The 18,183-nt window shown below is 47.9% G+C and overlaps 1 protein-coding gene across 5 annotated transcripts; it reads left to right on the plus strand.

Annotated features, from left to right (window-relative positions):
* Window positions 1–553: 553 nt before the first annotated feature.
* On the plus strand, window positions 554–18,006 carry LDHA (lactate dehydrogenase A). Of its 5 annotated transcripts, none has more exons than XM_070272079.1 (9): window positions 554–837; window positions 7,623–8,097; window positions 10,221–10,370; window positions 12,134–12,251; window positions 13,233–13,406; window positions 13,865–14,038; window positions 15,215–15,332; window positions 16,567–16,690; window positions 17,268–18,006. In XM_070272079.1, the coding sequence occupies exons 3-9, from the start codon at window positions 10,245–10,247 to the stop codon at window positions 17,430–17,432; spliced, it is 999 nt and encodes a 332-aa protein (XP_070128180.1). In that variant the 5' UTR covers window positions 554–837; window positions 7,623–8,097; window positions 10,221–10,244; the 3' UTR covers window positions 17,433–18,006. The 5 variants fall into 5 exon arrangements, with proteins under 5 accessions (XP_070128180.1, XP_070128177.1, XP_070128178.1 ...); XM_070272076.1 differs by lacking the exon at window positions 554–837 and adding an exon at window positions 1,231–1,512; XM_070272077.1 differs by lacking the exon at window positions 554–837 and adding an exon at window positions 6,784–6,968.
* Window positions 18,007–18,183: the final 177 nt, after the last annotated feature.

Raw genomic sequence — 18,183 nt, forward strand, 5'->3', positions numbered from 1 at the left:
AAAAGGAATGCCCTGGGGAGCAGGGGAGGCTGTGAACTCTGCCTGGCACGTTATTTGTGCACTTGAATTGCAGGCCCGCTCCCGTGCTCTGCCCCCAGCGCTGTTCTTGGAAGCAGCGTGCACAGGGGGCTGGGAAGAGTTGCAGGAGGAACCAGGATCCGTGCCACTTTGCATTCGGATTTGCTTGTCTCCTGGAAACAGAGTCCCTCTGAAGACGCCTCCCCAGTCCTCGAGATTGTGGCAGTGAGGTCAGCTCCGTGCCGGCCCCCACACTCCATGAGGAGAGCGGACAAGGGAAGCAAGTCTGCCCTCCCTCCCCCTCGGGTCTCTGACTCCACATTGATAAATACCGCACCTGGCTGAGAGCCTGCCAGCTCCTCAACAGCCCCAGGGGCCATTTTGGGGGTAAGGGTGGCAAGAACTGAGAGTATTGCCTCATCCATTACAGTCTATCTCCTGCGCCACCACCCCCTCTGCCAGGGAGAGCAAAGTCTAAAGCCGGCTAACATACTGCGGAATTTTCAACTTTCACCCACTGCCCTGAAGAAGGTCTAACCACAGAGCCCCGCAGCCTGCCCTGAGGAGCGATTCCATGTGGGAGGGAAGGGCTGGGCTCCAAAGGAGGGCCGTCTCCGCAGGCCTCATTTCAGGACCTTTCTCAAAGAACTCCTGCTGAGTCTGAAGTCTTCCAGGGCAACCCAGCTGGGCTGCCTCCCTAGGCTGTTCCCAAGTCGCAGTGACGACCCTGGGGTGTGATGGGCCTACAAGGACAGTCAGCCCTCCTGGGTTCTGCATGGGAGCCCTTCCAAGGGCGCTGGCTCTCGATTGTCACCCAAGGTAGGAAGCTGTGGCCCCTGGTTGCCATGGAGATGCTGGCACAGCCTGTGCCCATCTGTGGTTGACAGGCAGCCTCCCTTAGGAAAGGAGGAGAAATTTGGTTGCTTGAGAACTAGCTGGGCTTCGGAGGAGAGTCTGTGACATCACGATCCTGCAGCTGAGGGGGCTGGAGAGGAGGCTGAGGCTGAGAGTTCTGTGAAAACAGTGCCCCACCGAGGAGGCCTCCCCCCAATCCTGTAGCTTTAATGGCTGGAGTGTGGCCTCCTGCAGAGTGAGGCCTCACTGCCATGCTGCCAACCCTAAGCAAGGGCTCTTGGAAGAGGTTCTGATACAGTGGAAAAACCCCAGGAGTCAGAGACGGGAGTAAGAGCCACACCCACAGTGCCAGGAACTAGCCCAGGCTGGTCTGGTGTGGAGGAGAAAGCACTAGACTAGTTCGGAGGTTGGCCCCTTAGTCACCACTGCAGAAGGCAAGAGCGCTTCCCTTCCCTTCTCCGAGCCCTCGTTCCCCACTGTGTGCATAACGTTTGCCCTGTGGGCCAGACAGGGTTGCTGAGAGGCCCTGCAGTGTAAGCAAAGCAGGGGCAGGGGTGAGAGGCTGGTGGGACAGGGGGCCAAGGCTGTGAGGCCTCTCCTAGGCTTTCACTCCTTCTGTAGCTAAAACTGGACGGTGAGGTAAGTTAACATGTCCTTTGAGAGAGCCTGACGCTGCAAGTGTGTTTGTACAAAGGGCAGAGCTTGGCCCTGCATGCATGTGGGCTGTGCGAGGCTACTGGCGTGCCAGGGAGGCTGGTCAGATAGGGCCCTGGTGCAGCCCAGTGGGCAGCCCCTGCCTGCACCTTCCTGCAGCCATGAGGGAATATCTATCACGCTCGCCCTTTGATATCCAAGGAGCAAAGGCCTAACTGCTCTCCAGGCTGGGAGGCACCCCACGGAACACAGAGGGGCAGAGGGGTGCAGGGGAAGGAAAACTAGTCCCGGAGCTAGAAATCCACCTGGCTGCCTACTAGCTGTGAGGTCTGAGACAATTACTTTGTTCTTTTTTTTTTTTTTCGTGAGGAAGATTGGCCCTGAGCTAACATCTGTGCCAATCTTTCTCTTTCTGCTTGAGGAAGATTGTCACTGAGCTAACATCTGTGCCAATCTTCCTCTATTTCATGTGGGATGCCGCCACAGCGTGGCCTGACGTGCAGTGCGTAGGATGCGCCGGGGAGCCAGGCCATGAACCCTGGTTGGCAGGCACAGAGCAGGAATTTAACCACTATGCCACCAGCCTGCCCCCTGAGGCAATTACATTTTTTGAGGTTTAGTGGTCTCACCAGTAAAAGAGGTAAAAATTCCTGCTCTGCTTATCCCTCCTGGTTGAGGTGAACGTGCCATGAGAAAATGGACATGAAAGCAACCCTAACCCACACACAAATGAAGGACCCAGGGAGCTTTCTCTGGCTGCGGGTGGGGGGGCCTTCTCCATGTCTGCACTGGCCTCACCACAACCTGAGATCCCTCCTGGGGTCCAGGGAGCTTTCCTTTGCTCCTCTTAACAGAATCCCAGGCTCCCCCTTGGAGCCAGAACCCCCTCCGGTATACCAGAAAAATGAGGTGGGACTACCTTTTCAGGCCACGGTCCTCAGAACAGGCTCGAATAAGGGCAGAGAGCCTCCTTCCCCAGGAGAACCTGCTTTGTGAGATGTAGCTAGATGCCTGGCTGTGTCCAGCCGTTTAAACAAAAACCCAGGGCCCACAGACCCAGACTTCAGTGAGGGTGCCCTCCAGCCAGCAGCTGCACCGCTGAGAAGACCTCCACCCTGGTCTCACGCTCCAGCCCCAGGAAATTCCAAACGGACTTCTCTGGCTGTAGTCACATTTGCAATGGCTTTGATCCTCTTGGAATTTTACAGGAAATTACCCTTCTTTTTTGAGTTAGGGCTTGGAATGTAATTCCCCATTTGGTAAGATTTAAAGGTTTAAATGTATCTACACAGGAATCAGAGAGAGATGGGCTCCTGTTATCAGGAGTCTGCTTTCAAAGCCCTTTGAGACTGTTTTTATTAAGAATTCCAGCACTCACCAGTGCCTCGGGAATTTTGGACCCAGTTTGGAACTAACATGGGGCACAAGAGAATGCTAGGCCTGGACTTCCTGCTGCTATGAGAAGAGTCATTTCCTTGACCATCCACCTTTACCCCAGGAGGAACCCTCATCACTTCCCAGAATGGAGGCAGCTTTGCTCTGAGGCCCAAGCAATTGTAGCAATGAAGGAGTGTGCAGAGCTTGACTCACTCAGAGCCCCCCCTGGATGTCAGAACTGGAAGAGAGAGACTCTCTCGCGTTTACAGTCAGGATGCTGAGGCTGCAGAGGGAACGTGGCTGCCACAATGTCACCCAGAGGTCCATGACAAAGCCGGAGCAAGAACTCAGTTGTCCTGACCCTCAGGTCAATGTTGCCTCTCCACCAGGCTGCTCATTCATCATGGCTTTGCTAAGCCATGCCTGTCACTGTCCTTGCCCCCCAGGGTGTCAGAGGGAAAGGCTGTCACAGCTTCCCACAGTCCTCTCCTAGCCTGATTAGATAAGGGACACTTTCTGCTTGTTGGTGCCCACACTGAGGAACTTTTGCTTGGAGTGTCCTTGGGACTCCCTCTGCAGCACCAATTTTGGGGCCCTCAGTTCAGAAGCCACTTATATTCTGGTCTTTGCCTTGGAAGCTATCAATGAGATGGAAAGCTTGAGGCCTAACTCCTTGTCAGTGGAAGATGGAGAGAAAAGGGCTCAGCTCTTATTTCTTTCCTGCGGTAGAGAAGTCTGTTTGGGCTGCTATGACAAAACATCCCAGACTGAGTGGCCTATAAATGACGGAAACTTATTTCTCACAGATCTGGAGGCTGGGAAGCCCAAGACCAAGGCGCTGGCAGGTGTCTGGTGAAGGCCCACTTCCAAATTCATAGACGGCCATCTTTTCACTGTTTTTTTCACATGGCAGAAGGGGTGAGGGATCCCTCTGGCATCTCTTTTATGAGGGCATTAACCCCATTCATGAGGGCTCCACCCTAGTGACCTAATCACCTCCTAATGGCCCCACCTCTAAATACTATCACTTTGGGTATTAGGTTTCAGCATATGAATTGGGGGGTGCGGGGACACAAATATTCGATCTATAGCAAAGGGAATCCAGAGTTTCTGAGGTGGATTCTGTTAGGGGATGTGTGAGGAATGAACTCTGGAGGGAATGACAGTCCAAGCCAAAAAGGGAAACAGAGGCAGCATCTAGCACCTGAGGATGAGCCCAGCCTGGAGAAGGGGAGGAGACAGAAGGGGTACCAGTAGAGACGGCCCCCAGGAGAACTGGAGGAGTCGGGTGGAGTCCTCAGCTTCCACTCCATCGTGTGAGAGATGGATGGGGCTGGGGGTGACATGAAGCAGTCTCCCAGGGGCAGACGGCTGCTCTCTTGCCAGATGCAAGGGAGAGAGCAGGCCCTGGCCTGTCAGGGACAGAAATGGATACAGCCATCTGCATCTTAGGCCCTGCAACTCATGAAGGCCAGCAGCCTTGTGACCACAGAAAAGGTGAAAAAAGTCAGGCTGTCAGCAAGTGTTCAGAGGGGCTGCGGGGCTGTGCAGGGTGTGTCAGAGAAGCATGCATTCTGTGTGATGCGACTGGAGCTGTGTAGGTTCTGAGCATCCATTGACTATTATTACAAAACAAGGTGCCCCTTTTTCCATGACCTCTCACTCACCTCGCTTTCACCCTATCTCCCCCATTCTTCAAAAACTGCAGTGACTTTCACCGACAAAGAAAAAACAAAAAAATGAACCCCCTAAATTTCTTAGCCTGGCGTTTAAAGCTAAAGATTCAGTAAACACACTTTGAATTTCCTGCCTCCAGGCATTTACTCATGCTGTGTTCTCTGCTTTCCGAACACCTGATCTTCACCAGTTAAAGTCTGTTTCTGGGCTGAGCTCAGATGCTACCTCTTCCAGGAAGCCTTCTGTGGTATCCCCTGCCAGAGGGGGACTTCTCTCCCCTCTGAATGCTAGAGCAATTTTTTCTCCCTCTTTTGTGGCAGTGTTACATTCTGTCTTGTTTTTTTTTTTTTGAGGAAGATTAGCCCTGAGCTAACTGCTGCCAATCCTCCTCTTTTTGCTGAGGAAGACTGGCCCTGAGCTAACATCTATGCCCATCTTCCTCCACTTTATATGTGGGATGCCTGCCATAGCATGGCCTGCCAAGCGGTGTCATGTCCGCACCCGGGATCTAGACTGGCAAACCCCGGGCCGCCGAAGCAGAGCATGCACACTTACCCACTGCACTACCCAGCCGGCCCCTCTGTCTTGTATTTTAACTACAGAGGGGGATGCTATTGTTCTCCTCCACTAAATGGTAAAGTCTTTGAAGGCTTATAAATTGCTCTTATTCATTTCTGTATCCCCAGCATCTAGCACAGTGCCCTTTACATGGTACGCATTTAATTCAAAATACACTTATTGTATGTACTGGGATATGCAGATGAACGAAGAGGTTTCTAGCCATGAAGAGCTTATCTAGTGAGAGAACAATAAGCATTAGTTTAACATAAAGCCCAAGTAACAGCACTGGAGCTGTGAAGATGTGGGTTCAGGTGGGCAGGGGTGGTGGCAAGGGGGAGAACATTCGGGTTCAAGGAGCTGCCCAGGTGGAAGCACATGGCATGTAGCCTTGGGACTGGCATATAGGAAGCATGAAGGAAAACAGGAGATAAGGCCAGAGAAGGGGTGTGGGCACTGGATCTTGGAGGGCCTACTGAGCCATTCCAAGGAATTCAGATTTGATTCTGGAGGCCACTGAATGAGGAGTCACTGAATAGTCTTGGGAGGAACGTAAAAAACATTACTGCATGAAGGAAGGACTCAGCACTGTGTCTTGGTTGGACATGATTCTTTGGCCAGATCCACTCCAGGAAAAGCTTATATTGGGTGCTGAGCACCACTCATTCTCTGAGGCCAGCTGGTCCCCTAGTCAAACCATCATCTTGTGAGATTTTGCCTTTTAAAGAGGCCACCCCTAATAAAACACTCGGTCAGGTGGAGAAGCCGGTTCTGCCCACTAAAACAGTGTTTCCTGACCCACTTCATGGGGCCCACCCTCTGCTTTGGCTTTAGCACAGACATTCTTCTGTTTAAACCGTATTAGTCAGGCTTCTGTACTAGTCAGGGTTTTCCAGAGAAATGGAAAATGAGATTTATTATAAAAAATTGGTTCATGTGATTATGGAGGTTGAAAATGGCCACGATCTCCCATCTGCAAGCTGGAGACCCAGGAAAGCCGGTGTATGAATTCCAGCCTGAGAAGCAGGAGCACCAGCGGTTCAAGTTGCAGTCTGAAGGCGGGAGAAGACTGAAGTTCCCGCTCAGCAGACGGGCAGAGATTCCCACTGGCATCCACTCTCTCTCACTGAAAACTGAACTTTCTGAGCCTAGGACTGGCTTGGACCCCCTACAATATTTCTTGACCTTTGCAGAGTCGGGGGGGGGGGGGACCGGGGGGAGGGAAGGGATAACATCCTGTAGAGGAAAAAATCAAAGGCTTTAGAGTCAGACAGCACTGGGTTAAAGTGCCAGCTGAAATCACTCATTAGCTTTGTGACCTTGGCAAAGTCACTTCTCTCTCTGAGTCTCGGTTTTCTTGTCTGAAAAATGGGGATAACTGTGCCTACTCCAAAGAATTAAAGTGCAGATGAATATGGGATTGCCTAGCTTGCCGCCTCACACATAGGAGGTGCCCAGTCAACTTATTTTATTCGAATTTGTAGAGTTAAGTCGAGGCTACTGTTCTGCATAAGAAGCGGAAAGGGTGCTTGGAGTGAGCTGTTGTTAGATGCCTTCATTTAGGGGAGTGCGAACTCTCTGCCTCGATTATCTCAGAGGTCAACCCAGAGCCCTCCTGGTGAGGGTTCTTACTTGCCTCCCCAGCCCGACTTCGGCTCCCGGTGCCCTGCCCTCCTCCTGCCAGCTGCTGTGGTCCATTGGCTAGCAGACAGGGGCCCAGCCCTGACTGACTGAGGACAGTGTTGCAAAAACTGAGGAACCACAGACACTGTTGAAAAATGCCCAGCCCTGGGAACCTGGCCCTCAGCCCCTCCAGCTATTACTTTGAGGTGAGAGCCTAGGTTTCTGGGCATCCTAGAGGGATGGGAAAACTGTGAAGACATGTTAGAGAGATGCCCCGCTTTTCTGGAGCTGAGGTTAGAGTTTTCCCTTCAAAACCCACAATTATGGATCCTTCTCAGAGCTGGGTGTTGAGGTGGTGCCCCAGGTGCAGGCAGGTAGACTGATTCACAGGAAGCTTGGGAGACTGGGTGTCAGGTAGGAGAGCAGAGCCGCACACACCTGGAACGCAAGCCGGGTTGAGGATGTGCAGACCAGCGCGGTGGAAGCAGAGAGGAGGGAGGGGTGTGCGTGTCTGGGGTGGGGTGGGAGGGGGACCACAAGAAGATGGTTTAAAGAGGAGATGGAGGAGGAAGGCAGGCCAGGCAAAGGAAGCAGCGTGAGCAAAGGCCCAGAGGTAAAAATAACGTGCTATGTAGAAAACAGAAAAACCGGAGAGTTCTTGGGTGTGGCTGGGACGCGGGGTGCTGGCCGGGGTGGGGCAGTAGGGAGCACAGACAAGAGGGGCTGAGGCCTCGCTGTGGGTTAGCAGACTTGGAAAGCTCAGGAGCAGGGGGAGAAACGGCGTCAAGTTTTGGAGATCACTCGACTTAGGTAAGGAGAACAGACTCAGGCTGTGCTAAGCAATGTCTTTCTTTCAACAGATATTTGTCGAGTGCCTATTACGGGCCAGCAGCTGCTCTGGACTAAGGGAAACAGCGGTGAAGATTCAGATGGTACCTTCCTCGAGAGTAACCTCCACATTTTACGGAAGAGGAAATTGAGGGTCGGCCGGTCTCCGGCTGGTGGCTCTGGCCGGCGTTTCTGTGGCCGGAGACAGCGTGGCTCTGGGCAGCAGTGTAGACGTTCCGGAGCACGTGGGTCTGTTCGCCTGCCCCGGGTCCGCCTGCGCGCGCCGCCGGAGCCTCTCCACTGCCCCGCCCGGCTCGGAGCCCGCCCCCAGCCCGACCCATACGTGGGTTCCCGCACGTCCTCCCAGTTCCCCCCTGACGTCAGCCGCGCGGTTCCATTTAAGGCCCCTCCCGCGCCCCACTCCGAATACCGGAGCAGCTGCCGCCAAGTCCGGATCCACCGCCGCGCGCCGCCGACCCTCGCCTGCCCACCCGACGTGCACTCCTGGTACGGTCGGGCCCGGCGCGCACTGCGCCCGCGCCGGCGGGAGAGCGAGCTGCCCGCGAAGGGGTCCCTGCTCCCGGGGGGGTGTAGGTGCTGCTTCCCAGAGGCACAGTCTGGAGACCTAGGCGGTGGCCCAAGCCACGCGTGGGCTCGGAGCCTGCCGCACCCTGCTTTTACTCTAAGTGGGCACTGTGGCCTCTGGCCGGGCTGGGGAACCGAGGAGGTGGCCTCATCTAACCTGGGGTCAAAAGTCCGGGTGGATGCAGGACAAGATGACAAATCCGAAGGGTGGGGCATACCTCGGGGCTCGAAATCGGCAAAGGGCGGAGAACTCGAGGTCCGGTTCCGGAGCCCATGGAGCTGAAAGAGCTCAGCAGTCTGGGGCGGGTTCCTGGAAGCCGGAAAGCCGCTGAGCGCCGCTCGGGTCGCATTTTAACCCTAGGACTCTCGAGAGGTGGGCTGCACGGGCGCGGCTGCTGCCTGCAGAGTATGAGCGCTCTTTGCGCAAATTAGATTTATTAAGCAGCTACTGATGTATCGGGCGCTACGCTAGGCACGGTGCATGCAAAGATGAAGCGGCGAGGGTCTCAGCCCTCCTCACCTCGGACGGTCTATCATCCGGTACCACTCCCTCGTTTTGAAGAATGGAGGAACCTAAAGCTGGGAGAGGGTTAGGGTATCTCTAAAGTCACAGTGAGTGGGTGGCAGAGTTGGGGAGTAGACCCTCTTTCTGCCGGGCCCCTCCTCCACCCGTGTCCCCACATGGAAGGGAGGGCTGGAGCCCGGGGCTTAGGTTTTGGTGAAGCCAGGAGGTCTCTGCAGGAAGAACTCCTCCCTGCCCCCGGCCAGGCTGCAGAAACCTTACAAGGCTGTCTAGAAATAGCAGAGATTTGTAAGGAGAGACCCGGTTCCAGCATGGGGGCTGTGGGCTGCCTGCCCGGAAGTCCTTTCGGATATTTTTGCCCTTTGGGGCGGTGTCCAGACTTTTGGGGTGGTGCTTTCGGGATACAACCTGTGATCATCTCTCCAGTGAACGCAGCGCACGGTTGGATTCGCAGAGTCGAAGCCCCCCTCCCCGGCTCTGGAAATCGAGGGTCCACCAAGTATGTGTTAAGTTTAGGGCTCCAGGCCTCAGGCCTCTGCAGCTATTTCTACACTTCCTGTACTGACAGAATTTCCTCATACTGGGCCTCATGCCGCTGCAACCAGGATCACAGCAGAATCCACACGAGGCGCCTCCCTGCGGGTTTGTTAACAGTTCCTGGTTTTGCTCCTGAAGTCTGGCTCCGGCTCCGTGCCAGGCCCGCGTGGCTGCCAGCCGGGCTTCACGTTGTTGGCTTCTGCTTCGGAGCACTAAAATCTGAGTCTGAGCCCATGCGCTCTGACCCGGGGAACAGGAGAGTTCCTTATCGTCTCCGCTCTCGGGCGGGGCATCTTAGTTATCGGCGTCGGGGCCACTGCCAACCTCGCAATGGCCAGCAGCTACTAGACTGCTCTGGTGCTAGCCCAACGCTCTGAAATGCGCATGCGCGCGAGTTTCGTGGGCGCGGGGGAGGGAGGGGCGGCTGCCAGGCTGGGTGGAGCGTAAACCCGCCGGCTCCAGCGGACCCAGCTGTCGGTCTGATCTCCGCCCCTTCGGGGGAGGGGGGACCGAGGGAGCGCGCATGAGCAGAGCTCACGCAGGCACCCCCGGCACCACCGGGAAGCGGTTGCTGGCGCTTTCCGCACGAACCTCTCTGGTCCTTCCTTGAGAGGCTTGGCAGGAGGCCTGGTGACGAGTCGAGCTGGGCGTGCGGCTCCCTTGGTCTTGTTTGAGGAAAGGGCAGCCCCGCTTGGGGTTAACTCGCCACGATGAGTGAGCCCTCAGGAGGCTTTGCTTATACCCAAACGTCAATATTATTTTTCCACGCCAAGGTGAGGTCCTGCACACCAAGATCCTAGCGAGACCAGAGCCTGGCATTAGGCCTTTCGACTCTCCTTTAGCTATCTTGAGGGTGTTTTCCTCTCCCTTTTTACTCATCCCTTGTGATTTTTAGTGGCAAGTACCCAGAAAGAAGTAACAGCTTTGGTTAATAAACGTTCATTTAAAGGGGATGCAGTGACAGTGCCTGTTTCTCTCCCTCTAGATTCCTTCTGGTTCTAAGTCCAAAATGGCAACTGTCAAGGATCAGCTGATTCAGAATCTTCTTAAGGAAGAACATGTCCCCCAGAATAAGATTACAGTTGTTGGGGTTGGTGCTGTTGGTATGGCCTGTGCCATCAGTATCTTAATGAAGGTAAGTGAGAGCCCATCGCTCTGGAAGCCAAGGATACCTTGACCCCACCCATCGCCCCACTCCCTTCCCCAAGAACTGTAACACATTGTATACACAAATATTTAGTTTATGCGCTCATTCAAAGAACTTTATGTGAAACAAACTTTTGAAACATGATGCTATAGTGAAAGAGTATCTGAACTAAAAGAAGAAAATGTCATTAGACTGGAGACGCAGTTCCTTAAATTCACTGTGCTGTATTAACATACATTAATTGCCTGCAAATGAAAAAGAAGAGTCCATGCCTTTAACCAGCTAAAATTATTTTAAGGTAATTTTTGAATTGAAAATGATACATACATATGCTAAAATTAAAATCACACTGAATGGAAAATCTTCAAATCTTGCTCTCATGCAAATCCCTACTGCCCCCACCCCTTGGATAGCAATTTTGGTACAAATTATGGAGGTAAAACTTAATTAGAAAAAGAACTTGTGAATGAATACAGAAAACTTTTTACAGTAGTCAAGCCTGGTTTATATAAAAAAGAAATCGAGGCTGCTTACAATATTAAAATATTTGAAATTCAGATTTGGAATTCCTAATAGAAGTGAAATGGTGAATTCTGGGTTCTGAACAGAAAAGGTTTGAAGTGAGAAGACTGAAGACAGAAATGAGCTATGCAGAGGTCTTAGAACAACACAGGTTGCTCTCTATGTGCTGTTAGGAGAGCCCACAGGGTTTACCTACTCTTACCCCTTACCCATTCGATCAGAGATGGATGCCACCTGTTTTTTCCACACCTGTGAACCACTTATGATCTTCTCCTGTGATGCCCTTTAACTCGTGTGGATAAGAGTAACTGCCAGATCACTCATTATACTGTAGATGATTGAAGGTAGATCTGCATCTCAGCTAGTGTAACCTCTGCTTTAACGGTATGCATCCCGTTTGTATTAAAGCTATTGTTGGTGCTCCTGGTCTGAGATGCCTTTATGAACTTTTATAGCTTCAACTGATATCTTTCACCAATAGTTTGCAACGCATAGATCTATCTTTATGTAAAACTGTTAGTGTTCGTTAGTATATGGAAAACGTAAATGGGAATGATCCAGAATATCACTTTTTTTTGTTTGTTTTGAGGAAGATTAGCCCTGAGCTAACATCTGCTGCCAATCCTCCTGTTTTTGCTGAGGAAGACTGGCCCTGAGCTAACATCCGTGCTCATCTTCCTCCACTTTATATGTGGGATGCCTGCCACAGCATGGCTTGCCAAGTGGTGCCATGTCCGCACCCGGGATCTGAACCGATGAACCCCCGGCCACGGAAGCGGAATGTGCGCAGTTAACTGCTGCACCACCAGCCCACCCCCAGAATATCACTTTTTAATTCCAAGTCTTAATACTGATGAATATCACCTATGTAATGAATAACAACCTAAAGTCAATGTGTAAAACTGAATTTGAGAGTAAATAGAGCAGTTTTACATAATTGGATGTTATTCTAACCCCTGCCAATCTGGTGTTCTGCCTCTATGCGGTGGTGGTGGTGGAGTTTCCGCAGAGGTTGCTCCAGTGGGGAGAGAGGGTTGGAGAAAGGGTCAGTATTTCTTCCTATGTGTTAGTCAGCTTTTAAATGGAGTCCTGTCTCTACTTTGAGGTATGCCCTGATACTCATAAAGTAGCAGAACTCTCCTATGCCAGAAGTATAGAAATTTTGCATGCCCTTCTAAAAATTTGGAAGTAGCAATTTTCCATTTAATTAAAAATTTTATGTCTTTTAGGACTTGGCTGATGAACTTGCTCTTGTGGATGTCATTGAAGACAAATTGAAGGGAGAGATGATGGATCTCCAACATGGCAGCCTTTTCCTTAGAACACCAAAAATTGTCTCTGGCAAAGGTTGATTTCAACAAGTTTATATTGTGGTCCATGCTAGGCTTAATTCTTACCAGGCTTGAATTCCTAGCTCTTCAAAGATTTCTTTTTTATACAGGATAAGAGGGCCTTTGAATAATTTTGCGTTGGTACCTATTGATACCAAAGTTTCAATTTCTAGTAAGTGGTTTGAAAAGGAAATCCAATTTGTCTATGATGTGGAAAGCATCTGAATTATAAAGTAGTTAGTAAAGCTCCTTAGGTCCATATTTAACCACACTGCTTCAAATATTTAAATTAAATATACTTACCTCCCCCACTTCCCTTCACACACTGACGCAGGGTTAAGAATAGGGTAAATGAGCCCCTTCAGCAGATATTCTTGGCTTGACCTTTTCACATTTATGGGCACCAGCCAGGAAACCTGGACATGGGCCCAAATGGTGTTTGTTTAGACACTTGAAAATCATCGACAACTTAGCTAGTAGGTGGCTCCCTTCCTTGTCCTCATCCCTGGGTTAACCATCCTGTGCCACAGGGTAACTAGAAGCAAAACATGCTTAATAAGTATAAAGTTGCCTCTGCTTTGAGAAAAAACCAAACAAACAAAAGGCCTGTCCCTGGGCTGATATGACAAATAGTTAAGTAGAAATAGGAGTGTGCAAGAGTGTAAGCACTGAGCTCAGGTGGCAAAAAATTGGGGGCTATATCTCATTTGATTCTTTCCAGTGCCTCCCAATTTTAGTTACATAAAGTCACAAGGTGACTAAAACCAGAATATAAGGAGGGTGTTGACATACTCTTCCTCCATGTAAGTGGCCACAGTGATAAAACTCCAAAAACTAAAGGAGGAGTCTGGGGGTCATTGGGGGAATTCATCTGCCACCTACACAAAACACTGATGAAACTATCCATTAAAAAAAGTTTATGGAACAAATTTTTGCTGGCTGGGTAATGGAGTTCTCTTAAAGGCCTAAATCTGCTTCTTGTTTCCCTTCTGTCTAGACTATAGTGTGACTGCACACTCCAAGCTGGTTATCATCACAGCTGGGGCACGTCAGCAGGAGGGAGAAAGCCGTCTTAATTTGGTCCAGCGTAACGTGAACATCTTTAAATTCATCATTCCTAATGTTGTAAAATACAGTCCAAACTGCAAGTTGCTTGTTGTTTCCAATCCAGGTGAGACTTTTAATTGCATAAGTAGCTGAGCTGGAGTAAAACTGACGGTTTATGTCATATTCTGTATACACATATCTATTGCTCCTATTTTTCATTTTTCTCCTGAAGTTGGATTTGTGTTTTTGTAAAATAGTTAAGTTTAAAACATAAAAGGGGATACAATGCCTCTGAATGGAGTTGGAACTTTAAAATTAGTTACTTGCCCAAGAAGATCTCGGATAAGGGATAAGTTTATGAATAATGTGTTATTGATGCACAGTTTATTGTCATTCAGCTACACTTCTTGAATACTTAATATATTCGCTGTATTATACCATAGTTTACAGGTTTAAAAATATTAACAAACATATCGATTTGTCATGATCAATATCAAGATCCATACAGAGCCATGTATCTTGAGTAACCAATCAGTATCTAATGATTTACCTACTGTCTTTGCCTAAATGTTTTATTCATAGTGGATATCTTGACCTATGTGGCTTGGAAGATAAGCGGCTTTCCCAAAAACCGTGTTATCGGAAGTGGTTGCAACCTGGATTCAGCCCGGTTCCGTTACCTAATGGGAGAAAGGCTGGGAGTTCACCCATTAAGCTGTCATGGGTGGATCCTTGGGGAGCATGGAGATTCTAGTGGTAAGCATGACTTGTTTTCTCTTTTTGTTTTCAAAAAGATTGTGTAAAATATTGACAGGAGGGCCCACCCAGTGGGGTAGTGGTTAAGTTTGCGTGCTCCGCTTGGATGGCCTGGGGTTCACAGGTTTGGATCCTGGGCACAGACCTAGACACTGCTCATCAGGCCATGCTGTGGTGGCATCCCACGTACAAAATAGAGAAAGATTGGCAAAGATATTAGCTCAGGGACAATCTTCCTCACCAAAAACACCCAAAAAAATATTGACAGGAGTTTCAGTATTAAATCAGAGCAAAAATCAGATATCCATTCATCAGAGTAGTATGGATCCCAGAAATCTATCTTTTGGTATAATTATGTGCTAAGAATTGTTGAGATTTTAGCCATTTTGTATGACATTTTATGGCATGGGGGATGGGGAACGAAATTTCTTTTGCTTCTTACAATGGACATAATAAATAAGATGATAGTTCTTAGGATGACCTCAGTCATTTAATATCACAGCTGTTTATATTTGACTTGAACTGCTTGGCCCTGAAAAAATCAGCCAATCCAAATAGAGTGTATCAAAAAAATTCTATTATTATCACAACTGAAAGATTTTTTTTTTTGTGAGGAAGATTAGCTCTGAGCTAACTACTGCCAATCCTCCTCTTTTTGCTGAGGAAGACTGGCCCTGAGCTAACATCCATGCCCATCTTCCTCTGCTTTATACATGGGATGCCTACCACAGCATGGCTTTTGCCAAGTGGTGTTATGTCCACACCTGGGATCCGAACTGGTGAACCCCGGGCCACCGAGAAGCAGAACGTGTGAACTTAACTGCTATGCCACTGGGCCAGCCCCACAACTGAAAGATTGGATAATTTGTGCAGAGTTCTCAGTTCCTTATGCCAAGAAAATTCTCCTTATGATCTCATACTGTCTTTATATTTCAAATTTATATGGATTAAATATCCCAATAGGTTAAGAAAACAGGTTTGAATATAGTGAAACTTGTTAGTTTTATATAATCTAATCAACGAAAATCTAGAAGTAAGGGCATTCGTAGTCTTTACCATCTACCAAAAGGGGGTAATCCTCCCCAGATAAGAAAAGAGACTTAGAAAAATGGGTCAGAATTACTGGTCTGCTGGGTGGTACATAGAAGTAAGTATATCCTGTACTATTTCTTTTAGTGCCTGTCTGGAGTGGAGTGAACGTGGCTGGTGTCTCCCTGAAGAATCTGCACCCTGAGTTAGGCACTGATGCAGATAAGGAACACTGGAAGGAGGTTCACAAACAGGTGGTTGACAGGTAATAGATCTCATAATTTGGCAATGTGGAAGGTTAAAATTTATTATTTTTTAAAAAAGTTTAATATCATTTGCATTTGAGTACTTTTTGTCAGAGAACTTGTTTTCTGAAGTTTTGGTAAAGATCATACTATAAAACAGATGTAAAGGTATTAAAAATTATAGACATGTATTTGTGCTACAGCCTATCTTTTTTTGCCATAGTTCTCCATTTATAGTATGATAAATCTTTCTGTGCTCGTATTGCAAACTATTAAGATAAAACAAGTTAGATTAAGCCTACCCGATTTGAGATGCCGTCTTTACTTCCACAGCATGTGGGATTCATTCTAGGAATAAGAATTTTTAAATCCAAGTTCCTATTATCGTCTTTATGAATAGAAACACAGCTGCTTCGTGTTTATTCAGATGGTTATAAAGTTTAAGCAATGTCTAGACTCGTAACGGTGCTAAAAATGTAAATTAGTATTAACTGCTAGAAATTGTTGAAACAAGCCAGCTTTCAACTTGGTGGAATTATTTACTTATTATAAGTCATGTGGTCGTGTGTGGACCTCAGGTCTATAGAATTGAATGATGAATCCTGATTGGTCTAGGCAAAGCCCTCTTGTTTGTATTTGTTTAATTAAATAAAAATCTGTGAACCCACCCTGCAACCCAAGAAACATTGCCAATAGCTGTCTACTAACTGCAGTGTTTGTTGGGTTGGAGTTACTAGTCTGTTGGTGCTTGGGGATGAGTGAGTTCTTTGCTCCTTCTCCCACTCTTCCCTCTGTCCCCCTACCCTCTCCCTGCTTGAAATAATCCTGAGTCAAGCATGCTAAATGTAATCTTCTTGGATTTGCTTTTTAAAGTTCAATATTTTACATTTTAAATACATTTTAAAGAATCATCTCTTTTGTTGCATGTAGCTATAATTGTTTGTTTTGGCAGCTGTGTAATATTTCACTGTATGGGATGTATTCACTGTATGTGAAGATACCACAATTTCTCCATTCCCCTGTTGGAGAGCACTGGGCTTGTTGCCAGGTTTTTGCTATTCCTAACGGTACTGTTCTGAACATCCCTATATATAATGTCCTGGTTTACCTGGCAAGGGTTACTCTTAGGTGTATATATAATGCAACTTTGTGGCATTGTTTACTATACAGCGTGTGTTCAGTGAAAGCTTTGTTTTTCTCTGTTTCTCCCACCCTATTTTTTCATACCTTCCCCTGCTCTTCCCTACCCTACAGTGCTTATGAGGTGATCAAACTGAAAGGCTACACATCCTGGGCCATTGGACTGTCTGTGGCAGATTTGGCAGAAAGTATAATGAAGAATCTTAGGCGAGTGCATCCAATTTCCACCATGATTAAGGTGGGTCTATGTACTGATACATTTCACTTGAATGCTATTATTTCCTGTTCTTTAAAAAAGATTCTTCTGAGAAAGCAATTAGATTAATGTAAGTCCTCAATTATTGATTTAAGTCAAATAAATTAACACACCTGCAACTTTCTTTTTCGAAAAGACTTGGTGGGGCGTTAGGATCAATGCCCACTAGCACTGTGTTCAGCACATAGCTACTTGATAACTTCTTGACTGAAAAACTCTTCAATCATGCTGAGATAGGTGGAAGACCATCAAAGAAACAGATCTCCTTTGGGAAAAACAGAAATCACACTCAAGTTAGAGTCACCAAAGGGTTAGACAATAAAAATTGGAAAGTGCTATGAATAATAGCAGTGGTTTGGATTTTCTTTTAGAATGGAAATCTTGCTGCTCTTTTAACGACTTCCTTTTACATGTTTATTACCTCCTAACTGGAAACGTGGAAAGGAATTTCTACTTACTAAGTTGTATTAAATAAGCCTGACACTTGTAGAGAATGCAAGTCTTGGGAGACCCCAGAATTCATAGACAAAACGTAAAATGTTTTCCATTTTGTCTGCAGGGTCTCTATGGAATAAAAGAAGACGTCTTCCTTAGTGTGCCGTGCATCCTGGGACAGAATGGAATCTCAGATGTTGTGAAGGTGACTCTGACTCCCGAGGAAGAGGCCCGTTTGAAGAAGAGCGCAGATACGCTTTGGGGGATCCAAAAAGAGCTGCAGTTTTAAAGTCTTCTAATGTACCACTTCACTGTCTAGGCTGCAAGAGGATTTTAGTTGGAGGTTGTGCACATTGTCCTTTTTATGTGACCTGTGACAGAAGCAGTAATGTTAAGATAACCTAGGAGCAACATCAGTTTCCTAAAGTTAGGCGTAAGAGTGGCTCTTAAAACCCTGCAGCTATATCCTGATGCTGATTGATAGTTACCTTGTGTAGTCCTAAACTGGCTGGTGTAAAATAGTTCTGCCACTTCGGAGGCATGACTGCCAGTGTTGCACAGGCTGCAGTTGCCCTTCAAACCAGATGCGTGTTTACTCTGTGTGATGTAACTTCTGGTTCCTTCACCCAACATGCCTAGTCCAACTTCTTTTTCTTCAGTCAGTCACATCTTGAGATGCAATGTATAAATCCAGTATTGCATGTCTTGTGCATAACTGTTCTAGAAGGTCTTATCTTGTGTACCACATGTATCAGAATAGTGTATATTGCCATGTAATGTAAAAAAAAATCTGCATATAAATAATGCAAACAATTATTCAAGTGTCATGCCAACTAAAACACCAAATAAACCTTGAACGGTGACTGCTCTGTTATTTTATTAAGATGTAAAGTCATAAAGCTATTACATATTCATTACATTATTGGGAGTCCTTAGGTTATTCTTGGGCAACCCTGCAATGATTTTTTAAGGGGTACTACTTACTAATGATCAGACTTTAGTTTAATATGAATTAGTATATTAAGGGTGTGACTAGGTTG

This window comes from Equus caballus, chromosome 7 (genome assembly GCF_041296265.1).
Source record: "Equus caballus isolate H_3958 breed thoroughbred chromosome 7, TB-T2T, whole genome shotgun sequence".
NCBI lineage: Eukaryota > Metazoa > Chordata > Mammalia > Perissodactyla > Equidae > Equus > Equus caballus.

Coding starts and splice junctions, on each gene's coding strand:
- LDHA (XM_070272079.1), top strand. CDS start 10,245: ATGGCAACTGTCAAGGATCAGCTGATTCAGAATCTTCTTAAGGAAGAA. Junction 13,407..13,864: donor GCTTGTTGTTTCCAATCCAG/GTGAGACTTTTA, acceptor TTTTATTCATAG/TGGATATCTTGACCTATGTG. Junction 14,039..15,214: donor GGAGCATGGAGATTCTAGTG/GTAAGCATGACT, acceptor TATTTCTTTTAG/TGCCTGTCTGGAGTGGAGTG.